Below are 20,287 nucleotides of genomic sequence, written 5' to 3'. Positions count from 1 at the left end.
GAGTCAGTGATATGACTTACTTAACTATTTTTTTTTTTTTTTTTTAAATTTTGGGTTGAGGGATTCAAAACGCCGACACCTGCATAGTTCTGTTTTTATTGCTAATTGTTCTAGTATTTGTGGAACTTATCTGACTTCTAAACAATATTTAATTATGCTATGAAACTAAATCTCATTAATTCCAAAATCAGCTTCCAATTATTTTTTCTGAAAAGCAGGACTATAAAGAATACAAACTAATGATATTGTACGTGACAAAATATGAAGACGCACCAATATCCTCTCCATAAATAACATGTTATTACAAATGATAACAAAGCTAATCATTATTATCAGTTGTATGACCTTGTTGCTAGATACCATGTGAATTCAAATAACTTGCTAATGAGTGGGGGAAAAAATCACTCAACTCCACTTTTTGCACCTGCGAGTTTCACAAAAAGTAAGACACAACAACATGGACGTTGTCATATGGAATGATTTGCAGCTCAATAAGCACTGGTGGCAAACAAATCTTCAGTTCGTGATTCAAACTGGTTTGGTGATTCTTAAGCCTTATCTCAATACATGTGAGGGCCACGTTTTTTTCTCCCAACATTAATTTCACAGCTTTTTTTTTTCAACATGACTTTTATGTATCTATATAAATATGAGGAAAAAATACATTATTTAATACTTAATTCAGATATTTTAATGAAGATTAATTGAAAATATCAATAATTTAGTAATTAATTTTAATAGTAATTGTTTAAAGATTTAATACTTATAAAATAGTAATTTTAGAATTACTAAAATTTTAGAATTGAGGTAATTAGTAAAAATTTAATTAAATATAAACATTATTTAAGTAAAAAGTATCAATTCCTTTATATGTTTTTTATTCAGAAATATTTAATAATAATTTTTAGTCTTTTATTAAATTATTTAAAATTAATTGAAAAAAATTAAGTAATTCGAACTTCTATATTCGAAACATCGTACTTGATACTCTTGTTTATCTTGTCTTCGTCGGATTGAATGCATCAGCGGTTGCATTTTATGTATATCAATTTATATTTTCTCGTGTACGAAATATACAAGGAGCAAATACAGTAATCGCCGAAAACAGATGAAATTTAACATATGAACTTTACACCAAATTTGTAAATTCAACCCAATTTTGAACTAGATCCATTCAGAGGAAGTCTGTCTGGCTATCCGAATACAAGATAACTAGTAAACGAATAAAGCCAGATTAAATTTCGTATACGGATTTAGAATTATAATAAAAATTCGTGTTAAATTTGGAATCGAATCACTCAAAGGGTTGACCATCTATTAATCTGTACTTTCGCATGCATGCATGCAAATGTAGTAACTCGAACCTGCAATGATTTAAATAAATGAAATTTCATATGTGATTTTTTTTGTCTAGCATTATAGTTGTGTGTCGAATTTTGGTTTTAAGTGCTGATAAAACAGGCGTAAAAAAATGCACAGTGCATCCCAAAGATTGATCGCCAAAGTTCAGATTCTAAAAGGCCTTTTCCTTAATATTTTTTGCAATTGACATACAGTTATTGAGACACAAGCGTATGCGGAAAAGTTTCAAAAAGACAACTCCTGTTTCTATATCATGGTGTTTACAGAAAGAATACCAGCCTAGAAATATTATGATTAAAAAAAAAATCTAGTATTTTGGAAATATGATAAGAGCATTGGCTACAATCTTTTTCAATATACATTTTATGTATTTTATATGTACAATTATTATTGTTGTGTTTTTTATAAATTTTGATAAAACCCTGATTTTACAGTCTTTCGAACTTGGAACATTAATTACAATGACTTTTCATACCGCATTATAGTAACTATTACTTTAAAAAAAATTGATATGAATCTTTTGGTTATTTTCACTTTACCCACTGAATTTTAAACCATAAGATACTATTAAATATTATTGATCTATTATTTCATGAAATACCTAGGTATTTTATAAAATAACGTTTCATTCGTTAACGATAAGATAAAATGATGGTAGTGTAAATGTTATTTTATTTGCTCTCCCGAAATGAAAGTATCGCAAGTAATACTGAATTTGGGTCCTTTAATTATTCGGGAACCCTTTAATGTTGTTTCTATCACTTCTGTTGGATTCAAATTTAACATATGTATTTGATTTAAACTTGAACATTGGCAATAATTTTCGTATTTTATATGTACAGTTATTTTATTGGTGTTAGTAATTTTAAGCTGTGTGTGTGTGTGTGTGTGTGTGTGTGTGTGTGTGTGTGTGTGTGTGTGTGTGTGTGTGTGTGTGTGTGTGTGTGTGTGTGAATTAGTTTGCAGCACTAACTTTAACCACTTCATATCCATTTGGAAATAGTAATTTTCTGACTGAAAGGCTAATATTTCTGTTGGAAAATTTTGTTAACCGTGTTTATCATATATATTAATTTTTCATTTAAATTTATTTGCGCTTTAAATCTTTGGTGTTTGCCAAACATAGCTGCATAGTAGTCGCTGAAGAGCATTTTATGTTTAAGATATTTTAAAGAGTTCTTAAATTATCATTAAGTATTTTTTTTTCTTCTTTCAGCAATCTTAATTTATCTTCAATGTTTTTATGAAGTATGTGCTCGAGATCAGCATAACCACAAGTAAGTGTCAATTTACTTGTATTGCATGTATTATATTTCTTGAAATATTTTAGATCAATTTGAAACTGAATACATAAATGAATAAAGTTCATAAAAATAGTTTTTACAAATAGTGTTTTATTAATGTCGCGTGCCTTGACACAAATGATGACATTTTTCTTGGCAACACAAGTTTATTATATCTTATGGATTAAAGGATTGATGACTATTTACATATATGCAATTAAATTCCGATTTAAATTAAGCTCTTTTCTCGGAGTTCCGGAACTACTACCAACTCACACTCTTAACGGTATCAGCCACTCACACCTGCGCAATTCTCTGTCTCTGTGTCTGTCTGTCTGTCTGTCTGTCTGTCCCTCTCTCTCTCTCTCTCTCTCTCTCTCTCTCTCTCATTTCGGCCGTGGGGTCGGAACAGCCCCGTGGAGGTTAAGAGACATGACAGTTAGTATGCTAAAAAGTAGAATTTCTTAATTTTAATAACATTTTATTTTGTAATCTTTAATTTATAATTTTTGTTTTTGTTAATAAGCAAAGAGAATGTGTGCATATTTGTGTGGGCGCTCCACAAGACACAATATTTGATCTGGAATACCAAATCTGGAAAGATATAGAGGGCTGCCGGCATTTTACTTCCCAACTCGGCCGGCAGTGTGGTGTGTTGTTTGAGTTATAAGGAAGTGAAATTTGGATTATCCTCCAGATTCTGTTCACGAGATTCATGAATTTGAAAAGAAATATTTCTCAATAGATGGTACACAAATAATTATTTGCATAAATTAAACGACTGAACATCGTTTGCAAATCCCGAATACAGTAAAAATGGAAGACGAGCAATACTTCGCTGATGTACATATTCACAATGCCGAGACAATAGACAAAGTTCTATAAATAAATTTTTTTGCAAAAATTGTTAGATTCCACTGCTGCAATTAAAAAACATCTCGTGGCAGAAAAACAAATGCTGATTACCTGTGATATTACGCTCTATGCGGCATGATCAAAAAATTCAAAAGAATGAGGCAACTTGGACTTTTACCATGTATAGGGCGACATGTTGTGGAATCTGCACTCATAGAAAACGTTGCCACTGCAGTCGTTGAAGCAACTACCTAATGCCACAAAATTGTTGTTAATTTTCCTTTCAAAATATGCAATGTTCATCAAACGTCCGATAAAGGCGCTGTAGCTGAGAAATATTTGCAATGTTGTTCCTTGTACGAAGGACAGTCGATAATGTTTTGTCATAAAGCATTTCTAAGGCCAAGAAATTCTATACCTTATTGAAATATAGAGCCATTGAAATTCTATAGCCAATTTCTAATTGAATGGTCAAATGAATACTCGTAACTACCACCTTTGGGCAACAAAATACACTCATAAAATCAATCAAATGCCCTTGCACCCTCCGAAATTTAGTTCGTTGTGGATTCACTATAGCATTCATCATTGGGCCTTGTTTTTTAACAGGTGATTGAAATAGGATTTGAAACCTGTCGCTCTAAAACGATTCCAGTACATTCTGAAAGCCTTTGTTGTCCCAGAATTGTAGTAACTTTACCATTCTTATTATGCATTTTTTTTAACCAAGAGGTGCTCCTTTCTTTATTCATCCTAACATTAGGCATGTTTTATGTCAAATGGATGAAATGGTGTTCAGTCGTGAGTTTCCAGTCTCCTCGCTCGAGTCGTGAGTCTTGTTCTCTTCCCGCCTTATTATCCCAAACGACTTTTGAGTTTTGGGAATTAAAAAAAGATAGGGTTTACCATGAACAAACCGCAACATTCTCGCTTGTGAAAGGAGCATTATTCGGCAAGTTCGTGGAATCAGTGTGGAATTACTGCGTTCCGCTGTGGAATCCACTATATAACGAATGGAAAGGGTTGTGAACGAAAACGAAATGATACGGGGTGATCCGTCAGCGAAGCCACGACTTCCTCTAATTTGATGAAAAACTTTAAGATGCTAAACGATCTTGGATTTGCAGAAGAGCTGTAGAGAAACCCCATAATTCGTATAGTAATTATGAAGAACGTTTTGTCGAACTGCAAGGCCATCTATCGTTGACTTTTTGTACTAATTTTTTCTCAATAAATCTCGAGTGCATGATCTGGAGTGTCTGTAAATGTGATGTCATTATGACGCATGCAATGCCCTGTACAACCCTCTTAGTCTGGTAGTACTGATATCGTACGACTTTATTAGTATGGTTAGAACAGAACTGGTATACGGTTATTAAAAAATCACAGCTTTGATGTCAATCACAATTTGATGCTTCAAATATTTTCTTGGGATTATCAGGTATATTAAGTCGTACATTAATGATTTATTTGAAAATAAATATACCCAATATTCCTGCAGAACCAAGTGGTCGCCAAAGTTGGCTAGTTATAAATATAATTAATTTTTGAAATTAATTATCTAGTTGAGCCACTGCAACAGAATTTAAATAGATTACGATTGATTGATTGATTGATAATTAAATTTTGAAAGTATTAAAATACATATTCTTGATGAAAATACACAAAGTAGATAATACAAAAAAGAAATACACATTGTAGCCAGATATAAAATATCTGGCTAATAAGGAATTGAATGTAAAATGGATTACAAATTCCATGATAAACATAAAATAAGTCGAGTGCAATAAAACTACATAAAAATGCGATCAATTATTAAATGTACTTTTAATTTTCTCGATGAATTTCTTAAAAAACTAAATAAGTTTAAATATGTTTTGAAAGTTTCTTCAAACCAATGTAAGAAGTAGTACTCATTAATAAACACAAATTTCTAATTATATAATTCATTACAGTAAAATGAATATATTAAAAATGTCTACTAATTTTACGAAAAATAGAAATTTAGAAGAATGAATTTAGAGACGAATAAAAATATTTTTTAAAAAAATTAACTCTCTGTGAAATATTTCATGAATATATTTAAGAGATTTATGAAGCATTTTTATCGTCTTTTCATTGAAGAGGGTGCTGAAATTATGAGGTTAGTTCCGCAAAACTGTACTTTGGAGCTGGCTAAAATAAATCTTCAAGGAGCTTTCCGCTCTTAAAGCCTGCAGGATATCTTAAAGTAAATTTAGTCTGAAATACTTAAGTGTATTTTTTTCTTAATTACGTCTATCTCCGTTTTGAAAGTTGGTAAGTCAGCGTTTTGAAGATAAATTGCTGCTACTTTGTTAAAGTTTCAGGTTTCATGCCTTTGAAATTATTTCAGCGTTTCACGCAAGTGCAAAAATAAATTCTTTATTGGTGTCTTAATGAATGCATTATTTAACAACTTAATGATCAAATAAATGAATACTTTTATAATGCATAACTAGGTCAATTAAACGATATTAAATAAAATCAATATTTCTTCAGTTTTTATGTTGATATTTGAATTCTTGTTTAAGAGGCTAAAATAGACCTCGAAAATCGGTGAAATGGGATTCTTCCCAACGTAAGAAAAAAATTTTTAACTTAATAAATTTTTCGCCATAGTTTTATAACACATTTAAATTATAATTGTGAATGTTTGAGTGAGTGAATAATTTTCATTAATTAAAATATATGTCGAAAAAAAAACATTTTCCGTATAAATTGTCGAAGACAGAATTTGCTTGCGCGCAAAGTTTTCCTGAAAACAAACAACTTATATTAACAAATGGTGCATCAATTTATTCACAAAAAAACATTACTTCATAGGCAATGGATTTACTGGAGTTATTTTACCTTTATGTCATTAAAACTTGATAACAATTTTTTAAAATACATTTCTAGCACAGTATCAAGAACTAGAAAAAAAATTATACATAATAATGCTTTGAGTTTGGATGATTTTCTTTATTATGTGTGTAGAAGCATGTCTGGAAAATTTCACATTGACCATGAACCCTTTTTGTTTAATCCTACGCGCAAGCTCTGAAAATGTAGTATTGAGAAAAATGACTTTAATAAATATTTCTGAGTGAAAAATCAACAGTGACCTTCATGTTTTTGACCATATCTTTTAAATTAATTAATTAATGTACACACATGTGCAATAACAAGAAATGTTCAGAAGGGTTACGATTATCAAATAAAATCATAAAGAAAATTTCGAAAAATTAAAAGTTTAAAGGTCTCATAGCCCTTTAACATACATAAACAATATATTACAGAAGATATATATAATGATTTTTTTCAATAACTTTCGATTTCATTCTTATACTAACTTTTAGCAAAAGGAGATTTTATACTCCAATTTTGTTTATGTATTTTGTTACATTTCTTTTAAGAAATTAGTAAGACAGTTGATTCTTAAGAACCGCTTATTTCTATCGCGAGCTCAACTTTTTCTAAGAAGTAAATCAGGAAAATAAAAGGAAATTTTGATTACTTGCACTTATATTGATAAGAGAATGGCTGATTTGATGCAATAATACTAAAATTATGAAACTATGTTCTATCAAGGACTTTGAAGATAAGATTTCCAACTCAACTCTTCAATTCTTAATCCCCACCAAACTGTCTAGTAGGTTATATACTTTTCAAGTGTCTCCGTAGCGAGAAGAAGGTGATTGAACGAGTGGTCATGAGCACCTGAAACATTTTTTTAACAATGAGTTTATAGTCTGTGTTACAACTATACATAAATTGATTTTCATTCTCTTTGTTATGGTTAATGTGAATAAATCGTTTATTATAAACTAGTCGCCTTTGGCGAATAATGGTTCGTCAGTAATATTTGTTATATTTTATTTCAATTAAATCATTTAGATGTAACTTCATGTCCATAATTTGCATGTTTTATTCATTGTGCACATAAACCTTCTTAACGAAGAGCAATCTTAAGACATCATAGCGTTATTAAAAATTTAAATGCGCCTTGCGCCTGTTTAAAAAGGTGTATAATTCTATCTTATACGGTATTGCAACTTCAGATTTGTTCACTTAGTTTTGTAAAACTACAGAGGTATTAAACAGTATCCTACCTCTTTAGCTTTCAATAATGAAAGAAAATCACACGATTACGTATTTGATGAAACAAGAAAAACGGTTATAATTTCAGATAAAAAATCAAGTCCTAAAAATCAAGAAAAAAATATTTAAAAATTTGCCAAAATTCAAGAAAAATTTGCACGTTTATTAAATTGATATCACTAAAAAGACAATTTTTTTTTTTAATTTTGAATTGTAAAATTCGTTTTTGCTCAACAACATTTTCGGATATTATCTCGAAGGAACTCCAAAATTTATTACAATTTTTATTAATTAAAATTTCAAAGAAAAAGAGCTCCGAATTGCTCGAGGTGTATCAAATTTGGTAGCCTGTTGCACTCCAACACTAACACAAAGAAAAACGCGCACACATATTAACTTTTTTACTCGTAAAGAGAGGATAAAGGTACTGATAAAATTTATTCATCAGTTTTTCACAATGTAAGGGGACAGTATTAATAATTTCCGACTATTATTAATATTAATCGCATTTTTTTTGATATTAACCTATTAATGTCATTAATTGATTATATATATAATAAACAATTTCGATGATTTTTAGAAATTCCATTAAATTGTTATCTATTGTACTGAAATGCAAAACTATGTTTATAAATGCTGCTGAGTTCTGTATATAGATTAAATCTTTAATATCATTATGTATTCTCTATATAACCCATCAATATTTAGAATGTATATTTAATTAATGCATTCAATTTTCTATTGGAATTGTTTGCTATTTTTGATTTGTAAAAGAATTGTGGACAAGTTTTATTTTTCTAGTGTTTTTAGAACAATTTAAGAATTATGTATAAGTAAGGGTGGCAATGAATTGTTAATTTGGCCAAAAGACAATCTTGAAAATATTTTCAAGATTAATTATACCCAAAATTTATGAAAAGTTTTGCTTTAACGAGAGCAAATAGTTTGAATCAAGACTTTTAAATAAGAATTTTAAGAATACGATTCTTAAGAATTTCAAATTTAATAACTGCATAATAAAAAAATTCAAATGCTAACATTATTTCTAAATTGTCTTTATACAGAACTTCATCTAATACCAGCCTTGATGAATTTCATCATCAGCAAAGCGACAGTCATGAGAGGCCTCCTTCTAGGAAATCTGGCAAAGTGGGCCGCATCGAAGCTTCAATCATACCGATCGTTAATTCTAAGGGATCTGGTTACGATAAAGAATCTTCCCCGGACACACTCTCGAAAGCGGAAGTACGGCTCCTGGTCCCCAAGGTCTCTGGTCCACTCAGAAACAACCTAATCCGACCTCCGGATCCGCACGAGGAAGGCCTAATCCGGGCATCTTCGATTTTGATGGAATACGATGAAGACACAAGAAAATATATTCAGCCAGATGGTTTGTGGACTCTTTTCATTTTCCTTGTGACATATCTATTAGTCTGTCTTTTCATCTATGGACTTATTTTCATTCACCATGGCATGCGTTTTACTATTTAATATATTAAATCACCTTTTTTTAAAAGTCATTACAAGTAAAGATTATTAGCATATTTTTATTAAGTTATTTTTCTGCTCGATCTATCTGTCTGTTCAGTGAAAATTTTGATATCGATTTTTAAAGAGGTTACAGCTAGAACACATAAAACTTTGTTTAAAGTTCAGAACTGGATGGCAATGCCATATTAACATACTTGCTTGTCTGTCTATCTATCTTTCTGTTCAGTATAAATTTTGCAATCAATCAAAGACTTTACTTACATTATCGACAAGGCATTTGCCAATCAAGAAGTTAACTTAAAATCGATTGCAAAATTGCACATACACACACGACTAAAAAGTAGAAAATAATTAATATACCACATTTTTAAAACAAATTAAAAAGTATAAATTAATTTCACCTAGCCACATGCAAATTGTTCTGAAAATTCGCCATTGTGAATTTTTAAAATTCACTATCAGAAATTTTCAGAACAGTATGTTAGGGATTAGGAATTTATATAGAGCTAGGAGAAATTATTTCATACTTTTTATTTCATTTTAAACCATAATATATTTAAAAAAAATTATTTAAATAATTTTGTTTAAGCGATGCTACTGTGCATAAAATATCACTTGAAGTGTTAAATTATTTAATCGAAGAATATTACAAATTTAAACATTATATTAAATGTCTTGAATATAATAAAATGTGTAATTTGGCGGTGATGAAATTTAAAAATAATTTTATTTATTATCACCTTTATACTCATAACGGATCGATTCTGATGTCAAATTACAAAATGCTTGATTATTATTTAATCAAAGTAGTAATAAATTAAAATACAATCTCTTATACATGCTTAGAATGTTAGAAATTTCCGAATCGATGCCTTTATTATTCAGAAAAACATTTGCTACATGGAAACCTGCTAACAACATTCAGCTTAGTATAATATATTCTTCAGTTTACTGTCAAAAGTGGTTGTGGCTTTATGGATTCGAGTTTTGATAATCAAAAACAGCATTGATCAGCAGCAAAAAAAGAATGATTTTTGCCATTTATCAAGAAAATGTTTGGAAATGTTTTTTCAAATTATTTGAAAAAAATCAATTTTGGATGAACGTATTTTTTTAGCTCTTAACTTTCCGAGTATATTGCACATTTAATGCTTTTATTAGCGAGACACAAAGGATTAAATTATCACTATATTAAAGTACTCCACATGGTATAGAATTATGTTCATTATGATGTGTTTTAACATGAAGGGAAGGGTTAATTGCTAATAGGAGAAAAAAATCACATGCTAGGATACTTTACCTTGCGGTGATTATTTCTACAGTCCTTTTTCATTCAGACCTTTACAATATCAATTACCTTTGTCCCACAAAGAGAACCTTTTTCATCGTCAAATGTAAATCACCTGCCTTTCCCAAATATGTCCATTTGATATGATAATTAAGTCCCAAGGCATCAAATAAAACTATTACTTTGGAATAGAATCTACAAATATAATAAGTTAACATTTCTGGCTAAGAAATCACTGTTATTGCTTATTGTAGAATGGCAACAATAAAATATAAACCAATTACGGTACTTATTAATTAACGGTGAAAGAGCCGAAACTCGCCAAATGTAGCACCAAAACCAAATTTACAGCTAATTGGCATTTCTAATATATGAGCAGAATATAAGCATCTGTTATGCAAAATTTACAGAAAGAAAGACCAAGAAATTTCGTCTCTTAAAATTTTGATCCAAAAAGATGATTTGCATAAGAGCTTTCTTCAAACTTGCCTTCGTTCACTGAAGTTTTTTTATGTTTATTAACTCTGATTCTCTGGTATTAGTGAATGACAACCTTTCCTGCTAAAAATCCCAATTTATCCATTTTAATAATGATAATAATAATGTAGGAAGAAAATAGTAATTGTTTAGAAAATTGTTTTCGCCAACGAATCGCCAATCCTTCACCGTTAATTAATAAGTGCCCAAATCTCTAAACGAACGTATCGGACTGCTTCGCTGAACTTTTTTATAGCTGCATTTAATTTAAAACTTTGCTAATTAATTGTATCGTAAAATATTATTAGAAATGCTCGGGAGAGGAATGGCTCTCTATTCAGTCAGAGAAAACAAGATGTAAAAGAAACAAGAAATAAACACCACAAAGAATGTTTATTAAGTGTCATAATAGATTTTACCGCAGCCAGATGGACAATCACTATGACTTAATTATTCCATATTAGTCTTATATAAAGTCAATAATCTGGTCGAACATCTGGTCACCAAAGAGGCTAGTTTTGAAATATTTTGTTAACAATATGACAGTTTATTAAGGTTTATTAATTTATGCCTTATAATAATTTTTAGTGTTCCGTATAATTATGAAAAAATAAGTAATGTGAATTTTTTTTACTCAATATATTTTATTATTTATATTCAGCCAGAACACCTATCCCCGAACATCGGATACGCCACCGTATGCACAAGCACATGACACCCGAACCACTGCTCGATGACTACTTTGCTGCCAATGACGCTCCTCTGGACGAGGTGGACTCTAGTCCAGGTTCTCCCTTACCAACTGATGACACACAGAACAAAAGAAACGATGGTGATCTGAGCTCTTCCGATTCAAGGGATAATCCAACTAGAATCATTTTGCGTGTAAATTCTTTCAGTCCAGCACCTAGACGACACTATTCATCCCACAAGGCTCAAGGGGGAGATGACCTTGGAAACACTATACCAAGAGACATTGCCTCCAGTCGCACATTTAAACCTCTTGGACAGGATTCGGTAATAGCTTTCCATTCGCCTGTGAGGATATATATTCCAGTAAGATATGACGGTGAGTTCTACTCTGAATTGATGTTGATATTCTTAATAGGTTTATTTCATAATCAATTAACAAAGTCCCTTGTGTTATCTGTTTCTTGTGGCAATTTTGCTGCCTTGTAGGAGACAGAAAATAAAATAACGTAACATGAAATTGTATATTTAAAAGAAAATTAGAAAAAAAACCTAAAGATCACTACTTAGCACCAACCTCTGGTCTGATTTCGACACTTTTAATGACCACTTAAAATGTAATCGAATGTTGATTACCTTCTACTGTCTTTCATTTTCGAGAGAAATTCAAAAACACTACTTATCTGATTTTGTTCCCCAATAAAGAATCTACAGAAAAGTCCCCCCCCCCCATCCCACGTCACACTACTAATTTTGTTTATTTTTGTTTCATATGAAAGCTTATGATTCCCACTAATGATCGCTTATTCCGCACATTTATCAATATTATATTATTAATGGAACATTGTTCAAATTGTTTATAAAATAATTTATAAACTAAGAGGGTTATAATTGTGTAATATTTTTGTATTAAATCGATAACAATTTTGTAATTGTATTTTTCAATTCTACAACTTTGTAATTGTAATTTTCATATCTTGTGCCTTTTTTAAGATAGAAACGCTAACTCTAGAATTTGCCATCAGTTCGTACTTCAATGATTATGTTCATTTCATAGCGCATAACCATTTCACCATACCTTAGCATCGATTTTAGAATTATAGCAGCTTTCGTTCTGAAATAAACAGGTAGAAGCGTAAACGATTTAAGTGGAAACCCTTTCAAAGACTGTCCACTCTGATCGTAATTCAATATCTACTTTTTAAACCATTAGAAATAGGCTGAAAAGCTTTATAATACGATCATTTTCAGTCGCAAGAGAGTAAACTTTTTTTTATTTAATATATAATGATATTTTTAAATCTAATTTTAATCCTAATAATTTTCCTAATTTTCATCTTAATTTAACTCATATTAACTTCATTTGAAAATGTTTTCTTATTTCCTGATCCAATTCCCACTTTTTTTATTTAATTAATGCTACACGAGCTCAATAAAAATGCTTACCTTTGCATTTTCTCACTCTCCGAGTGAAGGGATAAAAATCTTTAAAGTTTGCAACATTCTTTTTAAATTCCCTTATCTAAATAGATACGTGTCAAAGAAATCGTTATCAGAATATCATAGTAAATTCATAGAAATCGTTATCAGAATATCATAGTGATCGAAAGGAAAAATTTCAGTCGCTTTTGCTCCTGTAACGCGATGTAACGTCAGTTTCATCATCGCTTCTTGTGCATAATATACCTTCTGGATGACAAATAGTGGAAGCTTTAAAAATTAAAAAGTGTCTCCTATTCGGTCATGCAACAGCTAAAAACTTACACACACATACACACAATTTTTTTATAAAAGATGACTAATAAAACTTTAAAACACTATGTAAAAATTTAATTTCGTAATTTCTACAGAATTACATCGATTGACTGAAACAATATAAAATATAATTATGTATGTCATTCTAAGCATTATTTCAACTGTGAATGTATGCCTACTTCTTATATTTTAGAAATTAATTTTTAAGTCGCGATTCGTTGGATGTTCTGCATATTACGTTGTTACACTTGTTTTATTTCTTAAAGGACCGGATTAATAATGATATAAACCGGCGTAACATAAGTCATGGAAAATCACTTTGATCAATTACTTAATTTTGGGGGTCAATCAAAAAATGTGGTAATGATGCCAGAAACATAGAAAGGGATAATGTAAATATGAAAACATCTGCATTTTATTTTTTTAATTGCCATTATACTTTCATTAATAATTTCTAAAAAAATTGTTTTTAGTAATGTTTGGCAGGTTTTCTTCTTTGATATATTTCATTTCATCGCGATTGATATGGTATTTTGTTTTAATTTGATGCTGATATTTTCTTTTAACTTTAATTTTTCTATATATTTTCAGCTGAAAGTAGCTCCACTCCATCCCAAGACACTGATGGCAAATGCGTTCAGTGTCCCCAGAATATCACTTTGACGGCACCACGCGGTGAAACTCGCGCCGAAACTCCAGTTCCAGCAATTTCCGTCTGCCACCGGTATTTCATTTTACTTCATTATTAATAATATTATTACTATTACTACTACTATTACTATTTTATTATTTTATCTGAATCATGTTAGCTAATGTTATTTTCAAAACTTTAAGTTCACATGAAGATTAGAAGAATTTGTTATGCCGTATGATTAAAATTAAACATCAGAAGACTGTAGAGAAAAACAATATATCGTGAATGTTCTTATTTCTACCATCTCAAAGGTTTCCATAGAAGGGGTTTTTTTTTCCTTATAACCAATACTCGAAATTAATAATATCTAAACAATTGTTACAGATTGACTTCGATAAAAATTTCTAAAATTACTTTTTCCGTTGAAATATTTTCTCTTATAACTTTTTTTCATATTATAAATTTGATGTTTGTGATATGTCGAATGTATTTATTAAGGAAGGGCTCATTTTTCGGCATTTCAGAATTTAAAAAAATACTATCCCATAATGACAGATTTACAGTTGAGTTATTTACAAAAAAAAAATTAATTTTTAGCTTTTTTAAAATTAAAAAAAAAAACTTTTTTCATGATGCCAGTTAAAATAGCTATTCTTCTTTTTTTAATTCAGAACAAAGGGGAAAAGATGGAAAAGGTTTTAAGTACCCAAAACGAAAATGATGGGAAATCGAAGAAGGGGAAAAAAACCCTAGATGAAAGAACATTCACATTTGCAACGTGTTTACTCTTTTTTCTTTTTTTTTAACTACTTGGAGGGAATTTTCCAATTTACTATGTTATTAACCATTGCTCATGAAAAATACCCGAATTTTTAGGCCATTTATATCGTTTAGCACTTTTAGTCTTCAATTAAAGCCACAGCGAGGTCAGCACAAATAATGCATTTTATATCTACTCTGGGTGGAGTCGTAATGCGCAAGCAAATAACTACAATAATTCAAAAGGTAAGAGTATTTTCATTTGGCAACAATGGAGCGTGCGTACCAAAACAATTTATATAAATGTGGCACTGTTGTGTTTTATTTCATGGCACGACAAGTAAAATTATAAACTGAGAAATGATTTGTAAAAGAAAATTGAAAAGAGAGCACTTTCCCATTTGATATTCGGCTTTATAAATGACGCAAGAAAGAAAGCAACTGTGATTATGAAATTCTTCGGTAATTTTCGTCACATACATATCCATAAAGTCTGGAATTTTTTATCAACCCAGAGTAAAACTTTTTTTAAACAACTTATACAAACAAAATAAGACGATATGAGTTAAAGCAACAATTAGTGAATATGAAAAGTATGCATTTTTATCGTGACACAATAACTAATTTATAAAACGATGGTGATAAAAATGTAGTTTTCCAGTGGAAAGAAAAATGTTTCAAATGACTGAAAAAAATTGTATTTGTTGATTTTAATTAATTTTAGGTTGCTTGAGTCAATAAAGGTATTTCTGAAGAAGTTACAAATTCTAACTTTTTATATATCCCCCAGTGTTTATCTATTATATTTGGTAACATATTAACACTGGCATTTTAAACAAAAAAAATCAATTTTCCTACGACTAAAATTGATCGATTTATGAAATGTTGAAAATCACTATTTTAGATGAATTTCATTTACAAGTTCAGGACCTCAAGAGCAATCTTAAGAAATCGCTTGCAAATTGACATTATACGCCATTGTGTTACTTTTTCAAATTATTTTCATTAAAATATATTTGTTTACTAAAATGTTAGAAATTTTAATATCGTTTGTTTCAGAGCGTCGACGATGTTTAATTAAATATGATTGGTAGGACCAGAAGACCTTTAAAAAGTTAGAATTCGTAAATTTTTGAAAAATAAGTTTTATCAATACACACAAATAAAATATAATTCTTCCTATCCTTTAAATAATTTTTTCCCATTGTAAATATATCACTAGCAATTGCGGTAAGTGCGGAAAACCTCTATATCTCTAAATAATCAAACCATACAATCAAATATAGAGAACATACACCTTATAGGCGAGGATTACTCACTAAAACTTGATAAAGATCTTCAATTTTAGTGTTAAGTTTATTTGCCAAAACATACAGCATTTTATTTCCTTTCATAGTTATTATGTACATATGCAGGGTCATTCAAATCTTATCGTTCAACTTTCGTGGGGAGGTAGGGAACCGATTTCACATAGGAAAGTATATCCACAAACTTCATCTGCGTGGACAAAATGGATAAGTGAAGAGAACACAAGGAAAGAGTACAGTTATAGACTATGAACATTACGAGTGCTCAGATCTTTAAATTTCGCACAAGTGAAATCTAAAGTGTGCTATATAATATAACATCTGTGTGCTATATAATATAACAAGTATCTGTGTGCTATATAATATAACAAAGAAAATCGGTGCTTGTATAATAAATGCATGCCATTGTCGGACAAAAAAGAAGATCGGCCTTTGCCGTGAACTAGCGTTTTCACTGAATCTGCGGTACGATGCATGGTAAATAATCAGTGGTATGTAATTAACAGAGAAAGGAATATATATTTTGGACTTCTTATTTCCGTTCAATTGAAATCAACAGTTGATATAGAGCTAAAAGTTTCAAATTTAACAAGTTCCCAAAATTTAGCGTGGATCAACAATTTAAATGCTAAAATTATGAACTAATTTTGATTTATCTAAATTGTCACATTTTTTAACTATCGCGTTTATATGCATGCAGATACATAGAACGACAGATGGTCAACCCTTTGACAGATTTGGTTTCAAAATCGATACGAATTTACATTATATATACTGAATCCCTATATCAAATTTAATCTTTTACATTTGGTAGTTATTGTGTCCATTTGTATTCGGACAGACTTTCTCCAACAGACAGACTCTTTCTGAATTGGTTTCGTAAAAAAATGGATAGAAATCTACAAATTTGATGTAAAGACAGTATACCAAGTATCTAGCTCAAAGAGTTTTAAATTTGTCTTTGTCACATACATTTCCCACACATAGATTTTTTTTTTAACTGAAAGAGGCCAAAAAACTTGAAAATTCGTAAAAATCTCGAATTCGAATTTTTTGACGATTGTATTACTTTCTATATAATTCGTATGGAAGAAAGTAATAATTTGTTGAAGGAATCCTGAATGTCAAGTTATGTGCAAGTGATTTAATTTGAACTATAAGCAATCAGCATCTCATTGTACCAGCTAATAGCCAAAACCAACTATTATAAACATTATCCATCTACAACTTACTATAATAAATACTAAGAAAAGTTGATTGAATACTGTAATAATGCCATAATTCTTCGTAAGTGGCATAGGCACTGTATATTTATTACGAAATGGAAGCAGTATAGATGTGCTATAGATACTGATGATTGTGCTAATTACTAAAAATCAATTAATTCGTTTAAGATTTAAAAACTCCTTCTTTCTTTCTTTTTTTTTTACTGGACTTTTCATTATATATATAATATAAATTTCTTTTCGCTTTTCATGTGTCTGTTAAAATCGTTACCGCAGAGTTCTGACGTTCTTGGGATTAGAGCAGCAGGGCTGCAGCACCCTCTGAAATTATTTTTGGAATGAATTTTCGTTTCTTATCGTTTCCTTACTTTTCTACTCTGAAAGTTCGATACTTTTCGCTTATTTTTTTCAGTTTGAGAATTCGATGATTAATGAAAATGGAAAAATGGAAACATAAACTTAAGAAGTAAAAAATGAATCAATAAGCAAGACAAACGCAGTTAGGGACTATTCATATGTTGTCAATAAAAGTCTATTGCCCAACTGATTGATTGATTTGAAGAAAAAAGCAAAACGTTATACTTAAGAATGATTTATACGGTATTATCTTATTTACTAGATTAAACTTCTTTTTCCGTATGACATTTTAAAATTATTTTTTAAATCATTTTAAGGTTATCTTTGGACCCAAAATTTTTGGTTTGTTTTTGCTTGTTATTTGGAATTTGATATAATATGTAATAAACCATGTTTTAAAATATAAAATGCTCAAATAGTGATATATAAACTAAAAAAAAAAACGCTATAACTTATAAATTAACAGGAGTATTTTCTCCCAAACTTACTCGCATATTTCCAAATAAAAGTATTATCTCTCCTCCAAAGTGCAGTACTCGTGGAACTTGGCCAAAGCCGTGAATGGTACGAGTGTCCAGATTTTTATTTTCCGAGTCCCGTAACCGAATGTTTTCTGCTCCATAATATTTTAATGAAACCCGAGTATTTTTCTACTGATTTGCCGGTTACCTATTTTTTCTGCTGAATGAAGCATAAATTTGACATAGAACTACAATTTTAGTACCAAGCTTACATACCAGTTTTTAATTACTTAAGTCATTGTCTATTTGAATAATCATGTATTGGGTCTATATTATGTGCGAATAAACGATCGACTGATTATCAGCATCTAGACAGATTTAGTTCTAAATCTGATATGCATTAACTATCTAAATGCTAAAATTAGTGATTAAATGTCATCTGCTTGACTTTGCATTTTATAATTAATTTCACTTGCTCTCTGATACATAAATTTCCAACTAATGTATTTCATTCAAAATTTTATATAAACCTGAAAATGTGATGTAAGGATTTCATACGAAATCTCATCCGTCCATTTTAAAGTGTTTTTGAATTACCGTGTTTAAAAACAGTGGCAGACAGACAAATATAATCCTAAAAAATTCCTCTCTGCAAGCTCGAAGACAAAGTAGATTCCTTTAAATCTGAGTTACTATCTGTTAACATAAATTGTTCGTGTTAGAAATAGTCAAAATCAGGGCGTGAAAATCACTTTTCAGCCTTTGACTTCTAAGATATCGCAGTTACCGGAAAACCTGAAAAGTTGTTCGTCTTAATGAGGCGCTCATTTGGCTAATTGGATTTATTTTTCTATCTTCAATTTTAAGAAAATTATAGCGAAATGGGAATTTTAATCCCCCATCATTTCCACCCCTTTTGAGCTAGATGGGCCATTTACGAATTCGTCCGATGTTTTAAAATTTCTAGCAACACATTCCAAGCCAGTTACAATTCAAACAAAATTACTCCTGTTCAAATTACCCCTGTTATCATGTTCAAAAGATAGTATGGGAAAATGTTATACGCATATATATATATATATATATATATATATATATATATATATATATATATATATTCGTGTACAAACTTGTGTACGAAGGGTGGTTTTGGATTCTAAAGACCATGATCAGGAAAATTTCCTCAGTTCTTTACCGAAGTCTTGTCATGAGAACCATTACATTAGGTATTCTTCCTATAGGCATCTGCCTAAAATGAATTCATCGAAATATTAGGGAAGTCTGAAAGTACAGATTTGTCAAAATCTCGAGTTGGATTGTTTTTTGTGACGATTACAATGCTTTATCTTGAAAATGTGAAAATAAAAATATCTGTATCATTAATTTCTGTCATAAATAATTTATAAATACGAAATATATTTATTAAAATATATTTGGTGATTTAAATGTAAATATAACATAGCGATTTCTCAGCTAATGAAAAAAATTTGATTTGATTTCTGAGACATCATTTTCTGGTGAAGTTCTTGCTTTCGGTTCATTTTCTTTTCTTTTAATCTCAGGTTCAATTCTCAATTATTTTATGCCAAATTTTGAAAAGGAAAGGATTTACTGCATTTCTTCTTCCCTTCAGAATATCAATATAAACAAATTAAAAATGCTTCACATTTATCCTCATTTTTTCGTCAAGGAAACGAAATACATTATTAAAATGTATCAATATTCAATAGCTTTATTTGCATTAGGAAATAAATAACAGGCAATTAACTTTTAACTGACACGCAGTTTAACTAATGACATGATCCCTTGTGTGCCATTATCTCGTGTTTACTAATTTGAATATCTATCCTATTCCACGTTCTTCATTGTTAAGCAATAACAACTTTTCTGATAAGCGTAAATGAAGTTATTTTTGGAGCCATTTCAGCACAGATTAACACTTGACTTTAAAAAAGTATTTTCTCTACTTATAAACCTTTTAAGATATCTGGATTATCTCATTCTATTTTTAAGGCCACCCTAAAGGTGCTTCAGTGGGTGCTAAAGAGGTCGTTTTGCAGTCTATGGCAGTTGCTATAAATGACATTGCTATTTTCCATTTTATCAGTTTGCTAATGTTTTCCTATAATCAATTATTATTTTTTTCTAAATTGAATATCATAACGAATTATTATTTTCTCGTATATGCAGTATAGAGCAAGTATAGTTTCTTCAGAAAATTGCAACTCAGGATTCTGAAAA

The 20,287-nt window shown here is 30.0% G+C and overlaps 1 protein-coding gene across 1 annotated transcript in view; it reads left to right on the top strand.

Moving 5' to 3' along the window:
- The window catches only part of LOC129983888 (uncharacterized), a 213,050-nt gene that overhangs the window by 143,317 nt on the left and 49,446 nt on the right, over positions 1-20,287 (top strand). The window contains exons 2-5 of the mRNA XM_056093580.1: positions 2,579-2,639; positions 8,666-8,991; positions 11,519-11,926; positions 13,894-14,026. Of these exons, the coding sequence (XP_055949555.1) occupies positions 2,579-2,639; positions 8,666-8,991; positions 11,519-11,926; positions 13,894-14,026 (928 nt within the window). The remainder of the gene's footprint in view (positions 1-2,578; positions 2,640-8,665; positions 8,992-11,518; positions 11,927-13,893; positions 14,027-20,287) is intronic.

Source organism: Argiope bruennichi, chromosome 9, assembly GCF_947563725.1.
Source record: "Argiope bruennichi chromosome 9, qqArgBrue1.1, whole genome shotgun sequence".
In the NCBI taxonomy this organism is placed as follows: Eukaryota; Metazoa; Arthropoda; class Arachnida; order Araneae; family Araneidae; genus Argiope; species Argiope bruennichi.
This window is presented reverse-complemented; position numbering and strand designations above follow the sequence as displayed.